The sequence below is a fragment of the Canis aureus genome, chromosome 6, assembly GCF_053574225.1.
Source record: "Canis aureus isolate CA01 chromosome 6, VMU_Caureus_v.1.0, whole genome shotgun sequence".
Lineage (NCBI taxonomy): Eukaryota > Metazoa > Chordata > Mammalia > Carnivora > Canidae > Canis > Canis aureus.
In genome coordinates this window covers 23991000-24006585 of record NC_135616.1, presented here as the reverse complement: position 1 = coordinate 24006585, position 15586 = coordinate 23991000, and the positions used below count along the sequence as shown (strand labels likewise).

Genomic DNA, 15586 nt, shown 5'->3' with positions numbered 1-15586 from the left:
TAAGACATTTGTGAATTTTAAAGTTATACACATTAGGAAGATAAAAAATTAAGCTGAAAGCCACTGGAGGGAAGAGCTGAATCTTCTTCAGACTTCAGGCTGAGGATACAAAGACCAGACTCTCAGCCAAGAGTCTGGGAGAGACTGCCGTGGAATAGGAACAAACTAAGGGTAGAAGAAGAAATCCTGAAATGAGATCCAGCTAAACTCAGTCCCTGAATGAATTGAGATAATCACCTCCTCATTCTATCTGCATAACAGAGTTAAGAGGAAACTTTCCCTAATGAAAGATAAAATTATGTTGAACCACTACAGTTCTTTTATACATAAAACCATTAATTCAGTCAAAAATTATTAGACAGGAGAAAAAAACACAAGACCATATGATCTAAATCAACAGAACAAAAAGAGATAATAAATAAACCCACTACTGATCTAGATTTTTGAGTCAGCAAATAAATAACTATGATCAATATATTAAATAAAATGTAGGAAAAGTAGAGAAAATGAATGAAAGGATGGAAAATTCACCAAAGAATTAGAATCTGGATTTTAAAATAACCAACTAGATATTCTAAAACTAAAAAGAAAAAAATAAAATATCTTAAATTAACTCAGTGAATGGAGTGAACAGCAAATTAGATACAACAGAACAAAGATTGGTAAACTGAAAGAAAGATTAACAGAAAATATCCAAATGAAGCACAGAGAGAAAAAAGAATGCAAAAGGTATATATATATGAAAGGACAAATATGTAGGTAACTATAAATGAATATTGACCATACAAAACAATTGCAAATTCTTGTGAAATTTAAAATAAATAGATAACTAAATTCTATAACAAGAATAATTCAAAGGACAGGGAATGGTAAATAGAATTCAAATATTCTAAGTTTCTAGCAGTATTAGGGAAGAGGTAAAATAATAATTTGTATTAAGTCAAGAAGACATGTTGTGGTCTCTAGGTTAACTATCAAAAGAATAATAAAAATTGTAAAACTAACAAATAAGAGAAAATGGTATGACAAAAGTATTCAATTAATTTAAGAAAATGCAAGAAAAGAGAGAGAAGAAGATACAAAGCAGACTAAAGAAAAAGCAAATAATAAGATGGGAGATATAAAACCAAATATATCAGTAATTTCATTAAAGATGAATGGATTAAATACTCAAAGTGAAAGAATAAGATTGTTAGACTGGTTTTTAAAAACTCATTAGATGATGCTTACAGGAAACAAAATTTAAATGTAAGAAAAAACCAAAAGAAAGCTGCTATAGCTGTAATATCACCAGGTATAATATAAACATAAGCAGAATTTTAAAAGTTCATCAAAATGGGCAAACCTAGCACCTTTGGGTTGGTGGTATTTAGCATATTAGACGCTGTTTTACATACTATAAATCAGTTGTAACTACTCTGTTTTAAGAAACGATTTTGTACAAAACATCATCTAATATGAAAGAAAAAAGGAAAGAAAGAAAAAAGATAAAGGATAAATAAACAGGGAAAGAGAGAGTAAGATGATCTTGGATATTTATTTATTTATTCATTTATATTTGATCTTGGATATTTAATATAAGCTCTCCCAGAATTTATACCTGTGGCTTAAATTTCTCACATGATTCTTAGATCTTTGGACCATCCCCACAGCATTTTCTTTAAACATGGTTCCTAGTCTCCAGGAAGTCTGCACTGCATGTCCCCTAATATCTACCCACACACAAACACAGCCCTCTCAGTAACGTTTAGGAGAAAAAAGGTATTATGTCCTCCCCCAAATCCTAAGACTAGGGATGAAGATGAAGGGCATAAAGTAATGATGACCTGAGAATTTTTTTATTCCGAGAATAAAAAGAATCTTGTTCTGTAGAAAAGAAATATATAAGGAAGTATTATTCATCCCAAAATGAAAAGAAAACCCAAAAATCTCTGTCTGGGGGTAAAAAGTCATGGAATATGTTCAGTATATATTGCTTCAGCTACCAGTTAGACTCTCAGATTCAGGTTTGATTCCAAAACGCCAGGAGAGACAGAGCAAATGAATTGTGTGAGAAGTGAGTAGCTAATGGGAGAGGCAGATAGTGTTAATGAATTCCAAAGGGCTTGTTCCATCAAGAAAGATTCCATTAATCTGCAGAAGCCTAACTCATAGGACCTCATAAGACACATTCTGTTAGTGTCAGTGTTCCACACCAATTACAGATTTCTGAAGGGCCATCAGAGCAAAACTATGCCCTTAATATGTAAGCCGGCACTGCTGTAACTAAGATTGCAATTGGACTGGGACAAATCTCTATGATCTTGATATATGAAAATCCAAATAGATGGTTTCCACAGAAATGAATAAAAACATTTCCAAATTACTTATTCAGAATTAATCCACTGCAGCTCTGCAAAGCAAATACATTTGATGAGGCTCAGTAAAGCAGCCAATGAAAAATAAACTAAAATCGCCCAATAAGGTAGTGCTGTTCACTAACACAAAATCCATGCACAGTTAAAATATGAATTTAGACAAGGTGTTATCTTTTAATTTCAAGTGTATAAATCCGTAAAGTTAATAATTGGAAACACCTTAAAGATCATTGGATGCAGTTTTAAATAGATAAAAAGAGCAAAAGCTATAACCACTGACCCTCCTATCCAAATCTTGATTCTGTTGTTTCCTAGCTAGGTTAACTTGGGCAAGCTAAATTCTTCTCTCTCAGCCTTAGATTTATCATCTGCAAAATGGGAGTAATAATACTTTTTTCTTGGGTGTGATGAACTAATTTTACCTTTTCAGATGAAGGAAGCATAATACAGAGAGACAAAGAGTTGTATTCAAGACCATCATTGGTAAGAGAAAGAGATAAATTTAGGAGCCACATAACTGGCCTCAGAGTCCCAAAGCAATCCTCTTCTACTTCTGTTCTGTTTCCATTTCGACAAGTAAACTGATCTAGAAACATGGGAAAATATCTCAGAAATCTATACTAAAATGATTTTTCTTCAAATATTCTGTGGATCCAAATCTACCTCTCCTTTCCCCAAAAAAGTTTGAGTTTCAGATATCTGGCATTAAATCAAATATTCTAAAATTTGAACACATGGCAAATATAGGTGGATATTAAATGGATTTTTTTCTGTTGTTTCAAATGAAAATTTTGGCTAAGTCCTCAAAACTGAAGACAGTAGGTATTAAGTAGGTGGTAGTTAAGGTTCTCTAAGAAGCAAACACCAAAACAAGTGTAGATGTGAAAGAGATGTATTGAAGAAATTGCCCAACAGGGAAAAGGGGAGGGCACCAATGGAGACAGGAACCCTGACTATGCAATTCAGGTCCGACCCCAATGGAAGGAGAGAGGAAAGAAAAAAAGGTTGGGCACAAAGATTCTCAGCCTGCAGCAAAAGCCTAAGGTTTGAAGAAGGCCAAGGGGAAGTCCTGGAGGCAAAAATCACTCTTAAGAGAAGTTCTCCACTTGGTAGGAACAAGCCTGTCTTTAGAATCCCTGACATGCTCCATCATTTGCTGGAAGCAATCTGTGGGAAGTGTGGCTCTGGCATAAAGACAGCAATAGGTTCAGAACACAGCAGCTGGGACTGTGAGTCCAATATGCTCCCTACAGTAGAGGATCTGAGTGGCTCATTGTTACGGCTGCCTCACCACATTTTCTATATGTGAGCGTCATATCCCCAGAGGACTTGCTCAGAAGGAGGCTTACTGATCCAGTGACTATAACCTTCCAAAAGCAAAGACTGTAAATTAAAATATTTAAAAAATTTTTGTTGCTTCTGTAAATTAATTAGGGGGATATCTTCAAAGAGAATTTATAGGCAAAAGAGTGCTGAGACATTTCATCTCCCCTCAGACATTCACGGAAATTGAAGTCATCTGATTGAGTAGAAGCTGAGATCCCTCACTGCCTACCCCAAGCTACCATGCTTGCTATAAAACATGACTTCCACACCAGAACAGAAAGCCAGACCATCCCTGGGATAACCTGATACATGCCACCATTGAGTTAGGGGCCACAGAGAGCAATGTTTACCTTCCCTTAACCTGGGGAAGACTGAAGGTGAGATTCTGGTTGGAGAGCCACTAGCATGTGTGAATTAGGCACACGCTCTTCACATCAGAGCTCTCTATTATTTGAGAGACAGATTTATACAGCCTCAGAAAGGGCAAAGGCAATGCAATGCCACTGTTCATTGCCTTGTCACTTATTTGTGATTTGAAATACATTATTTTAACTCCTGATCTTCAATTTTTTCATCTATCAATAAGAATAGTAATTCCTAAAAAAAAATAAAATAAATTTTAAAAAAGAATAGTAATTCCTACTCCAAAAGTTTGTCATCAGAATTAAATGAAATGTACCTAACAGCTTGAGAAATCTCAACAAATAGTAACTTTGTTCCCAAGTAGTTAGTGCTCTATAATCCTTGCCTATCATACAGATGGAGAAAACACAGATTTTGTCATTTAAATAGCACCTTTCAAAATAAATAAATAAATAAATAAATAAATAAATAAATAAATAAATAGCTAGCACCTTTCAAGAACTTGCTGCCCAAAAAGGAATTTATTGAAGACCTTTGGACTCAGTGGTACTTAGGACAGCTAATGAAATTTTTCACTACTCTTACCATTTAAGGACAATAATAAGTCCCAATGTTTCATTATTTAATAGCTATAAATCACTTTACAGATTTCTTGGAGTTAATGACGTGACAGGGTGACTGACCATCCCAATTGCCCTGGTATCTTCACAGTTTTACCACTGTCAAGTGTCAAAAAACCAAGACATTGCGTCAGCTACATGTTAAGCTCTCAGAACATTGCCTAGAATATTTTAGGCATTCGATGAGCGTTAAGTTTTGTTGTTATTTTTGTTTATAGAAATTTTATCTTTACAGGTCAAATTATGCATAATAACCTAGTACTAGAAATAGCCAAAAAGTCTCACAGGAGGTAACATTAAATAAACTGTAGTACATCCCTGACATGGAATCAATAAAAAGAAATGAAGTACTCATACATGTGACAATCTGGATAAATCACTGGTTTAGGCTGAGGTAATAAAGTCATCCCAAATGATCACCTACTATGTGAATTTGTATAGTATTCTTAAAATGACAAAATTAAATAATAGAGAATAGATGAGCAGTTGTCAAGGGTTAAGGAAGAGGTGGGGGCAGGAGGGAAGAGGACAACATGAGAGGTCCTTGTGGTGATGAAATGTTCTGTACCCTGACTAGATCATTGTCAGTATTCTGGTTGTGACATTCTATCATACTTTTTGCTAGATGTTACCATTGGCAGAAAACTAGGTAAAGGGCACACAGGATCTCTCTGCATCATTTCCTACAACTCCATGTAAGCCTACAATTATCTCACCATAAGACACTTAATTGACAAAAATCTGAAAGTATAAGAAAACCAGAGGGCAAAGTCTACCTGGAGTCGATTAGATTGCTTTTTTTATCATCTGATACAATAAAAAGTGGAAAGTTTCAGATGAGTTGTTGCAAAAGTCAATTAAAGTTTTAAAAAAAGAACGAAAAATACAAAAATACCTTAGATTTTATTGTAACTCAAGCCCTGGTAGAGCTCTGTGTGTGGCTGTGAGCACCCAGACACCACTATCCACCATCTACAGGTCGCTTCTTTAAAGCAAAGAAAGCTTAAGGAATTTGGGACACGACCCAAGTACTCCACTTCTAGGTTTTTCATAGTTTTTTTGTTTTGTTTTGTTTCTCCTTTTTAAGGTATTTTCTAGTTCTCTCCCACACACATCTAATTCAACACATTTTCAAAGCAACTCTCTGGTTCTCTCCAAAGGAACCATAAAAATGAAATTACCATACTAGCAATCCCTCCACTGGGATAACTACTCTTAATATGTGGTACAAATCCTTCACTGCAGATCTAATTCCAATGTATTTTTAACTGAGGTGAATTTTTAGGTGGGCTTATTTGTACTTCTTTTCTATAGGGTATGTGCTACTTTTGTAATAACAAATTAAGTGTTGAAAAATAAATGTTCCTATAATTTAAAAAATTAGATAAATAAGTTTTGTAATAAAAAAAATAAGTTATCAATGTTTCCATAGTCCTCCTTAGTACCCTTCCCACCACCACAAAAAGAGAAATGTCTGTCTGAGGCAAATTGTTTATCCATTTCATTTTTCCATTGCACTCACTAGAATCCTAGACCACTTTCTTCCCATTTCAGGCAGCATTTGTGTTCAGGAAAATATAAACTAATTTGTACACCAACAAAAATAAAGTATAACTAAAATGGGAAATATGCATTATAGGTTTTACAAAATAAGTACCCTTTTATAGTCCATTCTAAACCCAAATGTAAGTTGTCTGAGAGAATTGTTGGCTCTGTTATCTTGATGCATATTAAGCTAATAGAATTCATTAATGAAACAACTAATCTGCAACGATGAAGACATATAAGGTATTCTCATTTGAGGAGTTAACCCAATAGTTGAATAATTGCTGTCAATCCTGTTTAATATAGTAAGTGGGTTGCCCATGTTTTGAAAATAGTGTTTATGATCACCTGGGAACTTCTGTCCTTTCCTGCCTCATTCAATCAAGCCCCTGTACAGAGAGGCCTGGTAACAGAATTGTGTGTGTGTGTGTGTGTTTGTGTTTGTATAAAAAACTCAGGAAGGTAAACATGTGTATACCCCGAAGTAATGGAATATGTGCATTTGTATATAAAAGATTGTTGTCTGTGTGTGGGTGCATACTTGCACCTGTGGAGAAGCCTAAAGCTTTTGACTAAATTCCAAACCAAGTATACATTATAAACCACATGATGTACTGGGAAGAGCATAGGAGGAGAATTTGGGAGACCACTCACAAGCCCCATTGTTGACAGTCCAATTTCTACAATCGACTTTGACTTCCTGCTTAGAGAGCCAATGGCCTTGCTTACAAACTACCTGAAGACAGTGATTTCTCAGAGGACACTGAACAGGAAAGAGGAGAAATCTAGTGAAAGAGAAACAAGTGCACTCAGGATGAACCTCACAAGGGAAAACTGAATCTCAATGTTTAGAATTTAATTTTTCTGGTAATGGTGTAATTCTTCTCTCGAGTGAATCACTCTTTACTCCACTTATTTTGCACATATTATCTTGAAGTCACAATTTTTAATCTCTAATTATCTTACCACATAATTTAGACCTCTGTATATAGCAGTAAGATATGTGTTATGTAAACTAGCCTGGTGCTAAACTGTTCAGCTAGCGTAGGTCTTGGCATATCCATTTTTAAAATATATCTCTGTTCACAGCCCAACTTGGTGAAGCAATGCAATGGTATAACCTGTATGACAATGGTCATGAAAAATACTAAAACAAGATCCTAAAAAGCTGCTAAGTCAAAGGGTGGGAAAGGGCTCTCAGAAAGCATGCTTCTTTCTGCCAAGAGAAATTTAAAACTTCTCATCCCATTTTCCCCAAGAAGTTAACAGGTAGAGAGAGCATGAAAGTGGATGTCAGGCAGAGCTGCATCAGGAGGAAGAAGGAAGGGGGAAAGGGCAGGAGAGAAACAAGAAGGAGTACTAACTGCAGAAAAGAGACAGAACCTGGAAGAAGAAAGAGAAAGCAGATTCAGGACAAAGACCATTCTTTTAGCCATCGTACTATGAGGTAAAATCAATTTCTTCACCATTTTGGTAATCTTAACATTGACTTCCACTGTTACCAGCAGAACATAGCATTCTGCTTACTCACATGACGTGCAAGAAAGAAAGAAAGAAAGAGAAAGAAAGAAAGAAAGAAAGAAAGAAAGAAAGAAAGAAAGAAAGAAAGAAAAAGAAAAAGAAAGAAAGAAAAAGAAGAAAGCTTTATTTAATGGTCAATCTTATCTGTGTTTGATGGGACAGGAGCTCTTCTACAGGAAAGAACATTAACAATCTCCTATCCTTTTCTGGGCCTCCAAACAAAAATACCCCAGAAAGACTCACTCCTCTTACTCTTTGTAAATTACATAATAAACAGAATCTCATTGGAAACTTTTGTCCTTGTTCAGGGTCAGCCTCTCATCTTAGTCATCCAGTCTACTGATAATATAGTTGAACTTGAAATTTTATTAATCTGCTCTACTTAGTATGTGAATTACTTTGGGAAAGAAAATTGACAGTAGATTCTAAGCAATAAACAGATCCAAATCTGTAAGTTTTGATCCAACCTTCTTCTACCATCCAAAAGGGCCTAACATTGAAATTCCAGCTGAATTATATCTTTTTAAGATTTTATTTACTTATTTGAGAGAGAGAGAGACAGCATGAGAAGCGGGAGGAACAGACTACCCACTGAACAGAGAGCACAATGTGGGGCTCAATTCCAGGACCCTGAGATCATGACCTGAGCCAAAGGCAGCTGCTTAACCAACTAAGCCATCAAGGTGCCCCTGCAGTGAATTGTATTAACACATATTTTACTTAATGCAAACTGTAAGGTCTAGCAATGTAATGGAAACATTCCCTTTCAAAAGAAAAATAAGGAGGTTGCTGGGTGGCTCAGTCAATTAAGCATCTGACTTGATTTTGGCTGGGGTCATGATCTCAGGTGGTGAGATCAAGCCCCAAGATGGCCTCCCCACTCAACAGAGAGTCTGCTGGAGATTCTCTTTCCCTCTCCCTCTCCCTCTCACCCTCACCATCTCTCTGTCCCTCTGTCTCTCAAATAAATAAATAAATAAATCTTTTTAAAAAATAAAACATCTGGTACATGTATTCGCATGTAAAATATATACTTGACACCTGGTAGATACTCAAAACACATCATCATCATCATAGCACCTAGTGTTTCACATTTATTTATATATTTATTTATTCATGCGAGACACAGAGAGAGAGAGGCAGAGACACAGGCAGAGAGAGAGGCAGACTCCCTGTATGGAGCCCATGTGGGACTCGATCCCAGGAACCCCAGGATGACGCCCTGAGCTGAAAGGCAGCCGCTCAACTGCTGAGCCACCCAGGTGCCCCCCACATTTATTTATTTAGCGATCTCTTTCACAAGACTTTGAGATGCCATCCTCCTGCCCCATTCTTATTTGAGGACACATCCTACTCCAGGTCACTGTGCTGCCACCCAGCTCTGACGAGCCTTGACCACTGATCTAGACTTGAGTGTCTCATAGCCTCTGCCTTCCAGTGGTTCCAGTAGCCCACTCCTTCACTGCCTCAAAATTTCTGTATATTGACTTTCTACCATAGTTGTGCTTAAACTGTTTCAGTATACATAAGTACTAAGCCTTCTAGAAATGCGCACACACATACACACACACATTAGTAAAAAGGTTTCATTTGCAATGAATATCGATACCAGGACATTACAACAGATAAATTAAGAAAGCAAATGTTCAAGAATGATAGCCCTCAACATCCATGTACGTTTCTCATGTACTTTCTCCTCCTTCTTATTCCAGATAATCTTTTCTCCTACCTCTCATTCTAGGTTATCTTACCTCCAACATCCCACGTAACTGTCACCACAGTGTGGATGGTTCCATGTCAAATTGTATTTTTCCAACAGCTTCACATGTTTATTTCCCACTAATTACAGAAAGCCCATTCACTTATTCAGACAACTGAAATGATTCCATCATCAGGAATGATAATTTAGATTTATATCATCGTTAATATATATATGCTGTCCTCTACCTATATCATCTCATTTAATCAGCAATATTGCATTTTAAAGTTCCTCTCAAAATCTATATTAAAATCAGTGTATCACATGGAAAATAACCAGCACCAACTCTAGTTTAATAATAGAATAACATAAATTAGTACATTGTTATTATGTACATTTGTGCGTGCTTATTAACATTCCTTCTGAAAACAAGTTGCATTGAAATACTCTGTACATCTGGTTTTCCCAAAAATAACTCCTGGCTTCTCTGGGTGTCACAGTGTCTTCTCCCTGTAGGGTAAAATCTCTGATCTTCTCATCAGTGTCAGCCATGAATAATTTTACAACCTCCCAGCAGGTTATGTGCTTTGGAATTTTTCATTGGCCTGTGAAACATTTATTATATTCTGAGAACTTATTAAGCATGGTATAAAACATGGAAAAGATATAGTCCCTATCCAGTACCCTCTTCATCTAAATAGCACAAGCAACCAAATAAAAATAGTGTGTCGCGAAGATTGGTTTCAATTTCCTTCATTTCTTTTTAGGATTATGATGTCATTTTTCAAAGACCATGTCCGGGAGCTTCGGTCTAAGGAGAGCCTGTGGTCATATGAGATTAGAGGCTGGTTCACCAAAGAAATGAGTTTTGAACAAGACCCACTGAAGCAGAATTTGGGCCATACATCAGAAGAAACGCTGAAATGGAGCTTAGCATAAAAGAACTGAAACACCAGCTTTTTTTTTTTCTTTTGCAGAAGCATCTACTAGATAAAATTCTGAATTTGGAGTTAAAGAAATGTTTGAATGCCAGTCCTTGCTCTTAGCAATGATGAAGCCCATGACCTTAGGCAAACGATTTTACCTCTTTCTACTTCTCTTTTCCCAGATGTGAAAAGGGGATAGTGTTTGGTCCTGTGCTGCTTGCAGAGATGAAGAATAGATACGCAGTGCTTGTAGAATAGATACACAGTGAGCATTTGCAATCTTGGTTGTAGGGGCCTGAGCACTTTGGTTGCTAACACTGGTTTCTCTCCTCCCATTAAGATTAACAGAACAGCTAGAGTCTTGCACAGGCCCAATCTCAAGCTTGTGTGCAAGACCTGGAGGAGAACAATACTCCCTTTGCTTCTCACCTAGATCTTCTCCCTAGCACAGGGAGAGGGCTAACATCCCTGCAATCATTGCACTGCCCCTCCCCAAGACAGGCTGAGGTCCAGGACGCCAGCAGGTAGGGGAGCCACTCCCTATCTGGAACCATCTGTACGAGATGGTCACGTGCTGAGGGACTTGCCATTTGTCCCACTCCAAAGCATGTCAATTAGCATTTACACAGAGCTTAATCACTAATCAACACTGTTGTATTTCACTGGGCTATCACAAGAACCCCAAGAGCTATCAACCAAGAGCTGCATAGCACCAGGGGACCAGACAAGTAGTCCTAGGTTAGAATTCCAGCTTAACCCGTCACCCAGTGTGTGCAAAGTATACAGCATCTCTAAGCCCCAAACCTCTGTCTACAACATAAGGATCACAAAAAGGATCTAATAGGGCTCTGTGAGTAGAAGGTATGGATTCAAGTAAAGCATTTAGTGTAATGCCTGGTTCATTGCGAGCATTTCATAAATGCTGGCTATGTTTGTTTGTTTGTTTTTTATTAGAATTTTATTTTTTAGAGAATTTTTAGATTCACAGGAAAATTCAGGGGAAGACACATAAATTTCCCATATATCCCCAGCCCTCACCAGCCCCCAGCAAATACACAGAGCCTCCTCCAATATCAACACCCCTCACCAGAGTGGTACATTTGTTACAACTGATGAACTCACACTGACATATCACAGTCACTCAAAAGTCCATAGTTTATATTATGGTCCCCTCTTAGTGTTGTGTAGTCTGTGAGTTTGGGCAAATGACAGGTACCCATCATGGCATCATACACAGTATTTTAATTGCCCTAAAAATCCTTTCTGTTCATCCCTTGCCCCCACCTCAACCTTAACAACCATGGATCTTTTTACTGTCTCCATAGTTTTGCCTTCTCCACGATGTCATATAGTTGGAATCATACGTAGCCTTCCCAGATTGGCTTCTTTCACTTAGTAATATGCATTCAAGTTTCCTCCATGTTTTTTTTTCATGGATTGGTAGCTCACTTCTTTTTAGTGTTGAAGAATATTCCATAGCCTGGTGTGCCGCCTGGTTATATTTTTAATGCACCTGTTGTAATGTGCGCATTCTTATACAGCCAGTAAGCAATAAATCAGGACTTTAACCCATGATTCCATCATCAGTACTCCTGCAGTCCAGGCTCAGATGAGCCCATGCAGCTGGCAAACACACTTAGACATGAAAACTGTAGCCCCACTCAGGGAATGGTCAGTAGACTGTACACTTCTGCTGTTAGAGAGAAATTCTTATTCCTCTTGCATAGATAGACAACCATTACTGGGTAGAACACAGAGAGTGCTCACAGAGGTGTCCACTCTTTCTCTCAGCCAGTCTACTAAAGCAGGGCTGCCCAGACTCATACTCAAATACAGTAGCTCTGTATCTCCAACAAAATTTGTCCTTCTCAACAAAATTCCCAGTGGTGCTATTCTGCTGATCCACTGAGCAGACTTTGAGAAGGAAGAGAACAGCCTAGCATGCTCTCTAAAAGAGAAAATGTCAATGATTCAATAATTCATACCTGACAATTCTTTATGAGTGTCTGTTCAATGCTAAATACTAGAAATACAATGAAGAAGAAGCAGAAACCTGATACCTTGGACATTCTATAGGAGAGGACAATTAAACAAACACATTCAATAATAACAAATGCTACAAAGGAAAAAAAGATTAAAAACAGGGCAGACAAAAAAAAAATTAAAAAGACAGACAGTGAAATGAAGATGTTCTTTAGCCTGGTCGGAGAAGACCTCCCTAAGAGAGTGTCGTTTAAGCTGAGATTTGAAGGATGAGAAGCTAGCTCTGCAAAAAAGCAGAAGAGGAACATCCTGGGCTAAAGAAGCACTGGTAATGTCCCTGAAATGGCAAGAGAGGAGAAGAGAAATTCTGAATTTCATCTTAATGCATTCATGCTATCTGCTGGGTGAAGAATGGGCTGTAGGGAAGCAAAAATGGCAGCAAGAAAACTGGCGAGAGGCCACTGCAGGGGTTCGGGAAAGAAATGATGGAATTCCAGGCATGTGGTGCTGAAATAAATCATCAAAGATGGCCTGGCAGAAGGAGAGGGTTAAACGAGGGCAAACAACCCAGACTCTTCCATCTTTGTGCCCAGCTTCAAGTCAGTCTATCACAAAGACAACAACAAAGGGACTACAAAGAGAGAAAATATACACTATACAGAAGAGCTGGCCTCCTGGAGAGAAGGAAACACACCCCTCTGGCAGGAAGACTCTCCAGGTAGCAGCAACAATGCTGAAATTAGGGCAATGCCCCAAAGCTCTAAGGCTGCACTGTCCCCAGTGGTAGCCACTAGTCACATGTGGCTATTTAAATTTAAATCAGTGAGGGCAGCCCCGGTGGCCCAGCGGTTTAGCGCCGCCTTCAGCCAGGGGTGTGATCCTGGAGACCCCAATGAAGTCCCATGTGGGGCTCCCCGCATGGAGCCTGCCTCTCCCTCTGCCTGCCTGTCTCTCTCATTATCTCTCTCTCTCTCTCTCTCTCTGTCATGAATAAATAAATAAAATCTTAAAAAAAACTATAAATTTAAATCAATGAAAATGTAATAAGGTTAAAGTTCAGTTTCTCAGGCTCACTAGTAACCTTTTATTTTTTTTTTTTCACTAGTAACCTTTTAAAGGCTCCACAGCACATGTCGCTTGTAACTACCATTTTGAATGGTAGAGATTCACAGAACATTTCAATCACCGTAGAAAGTTCTAGAAGACAGGGCTGCTCTGGATGGCAAGGATGTGAGTTAAAATAAAGGAATGATGACAGCTCATAAGATATTCCCTGAAGGAATATTTGTTATTTTCTGCCACAAAGACTGTACTTAGGTAATGTGGCCTAGGGTATATTTGCTATGCAAGTAAACAGGAGAAAAATGGGTAGTGGGGCTTCCACAGGACGAAGATTGGAAAAGCAGTTACCACATAAAGACAGGTGGATAGGGAATTAAGTAGGCTGATACAAGAATCACTTCATTGCCCAATCCAAGCGCCCTAAGCCAGGCAGGAACTTAACTAAAGCCAAAATGAAAACAGATTATGAGAACTGAGTATGTTAAAGGGATATGAGCTCTGGATGTTGGTCAGTAATGAATTCAGTCAGTGAATGGAGCGGGAGAAGGGAAGGTGGAAAGTGAGACCAGATAAGGAAAGGTCATGGTCTGAGATCTCGAGGGAGAAATAGTCCGAATCCAACACGTGGCTTTGCCCAGGGTAGCTGAAGTAGAGAAAGAGATCATATTCAGGAACCGTAAAACCACAAGTTGGGAAGGGTCATGAACATGGATTATTTTAACTCTTTCTTATGCAAAATCTCAAGCTGACATAAAAGTAGAAAAATGGTATAAAAAGCTCCAATATACCCTTAACCTAGCGTCAACAATTAGTAACCCATGACCAGTCTGGTGGACATGGATTTTAGCGTCACCAAGACATTGGGAGGTCTTGGTGTAGAGAAAGGAAAGCGGGAGCAGGTGGCAAAAACAGAAATAGGATGGGAAGTCCTCCTCCCCATGGGCAACTGCGGCAACTAAACAGAAAAGATGAAATTCAAAACAAGAATGGTGCTAATGCAGGAACAACGGGAAGCAGGCAACATAACATCTGGCACATAGTAGAGACTCGATAAATACGAAGGCAGAAAGGAAAAGACAAGTGGAGTGCAAGGAGTATCCTATTCCCAACTCCCCGTATCTGGGGGCGGGGGGGATTTACTCAGCAGGAGACTGACACGGTGAAAGCACAAACCCTACGGAAAAGACTTCAAACTTGAGAAAATCTAGGTTGCAGTAATAGATACAGCCCCCATAGGTTATAATAATCTGGCCAAGCCACATCAGATCCATAAAATGTTGAGCCAAAACAACACGGCAGAGAAGTTGGCTCCCTGTTGATATTCGAAAATCAAATATCAAGCATCAAAGATGGGTCTCCATTAATGGGACCCCAGTCAGCTCTCCATCACCCTCTGCTCCACCCGGATGACGATCAGTGTCACCTCCACAATTCATCTGCAGTTAAGCACACAAAGTCTTCTTGAGCCAGGGAGTTACTGCTTCAGGGTAAGTGCGATGGACATGGCTGCTGGCACACGGGCCTACAGCACTTCAAAAACCTCCAACCATTTTCTGTATTACTCTCAATTTTAACAGAATTTGGGAGCGACAGAAGTCCATAATCACACCCAAAGCTTCCTCCAGAGTTTGCCTCTTAGAACATTCACAGTCCTAAAAATCTAAATGCAACAAGCAAAAGCATGGATGATAGTGTTCCTATGTGCTTAAAGCAAGACTCCAAATTTGTCTTCCTCGTCCTAGAGGAAAACCTGCCACGGTCTCCTGACCCCACAGGAGTTCACCACTTGGTTTTCTAAGACACTGTCCCGGTTCAGTTTCGGTCTGGAAGTGTACCGAGCTGGTAGGGAGGGTACCCCCAAGACATGTGGTTTACATTAATGCTATTCATGATGTTCATCCGGACTCCACAGGAAGCAGCTCACCATATGGTAGACATGTTTGTGTGTTGCTAAAATACATGCAGAATTCCCATTTTAAAAGAAGAATTCATCAGTGGCAACGTAAATAAAACACATGCCTCTGCATTTGTTATTGCAAAGGCCCTTTCTCCATCAGAGCAGAAATCCTGCAACAATACACTGAGAATCACACGTCAAGATCATGCGTTGACCCAAGCCTGCATCCTGACTTGGGGCTCAGCTGATACCTACAAAACAAAGGAGATGCTTAGAAAGGGGAATTT

The 15586-nt window shown here is 38.5% G+C and overlaps 1 protein-coding gene across 1 annotated transcript in view; it reads left to right on the top strand.

The window, feature by feature from the left end:
* Positions 1 to 11734, top strand: part of KLHL14 (kelch like family member 14) — a 116073-nt gene extending 104339 nt beyond the window's left edge. Inside the window, exon 9 of the mRNA XM_077900385.1 lies at positions 10199 to 11734. Within this exon, the coding sequence (XP_077756511.1) occupies positions 10199 to 10246 (48 nt within the window). The 3' untranslated portion in view covers positions 10247 to 11734. The remainder of the gene's footprint in view (positions 1 to 10198) is intronic.
* Positions 11735 to 15586: the final 3852 nt, after the last annotated feature.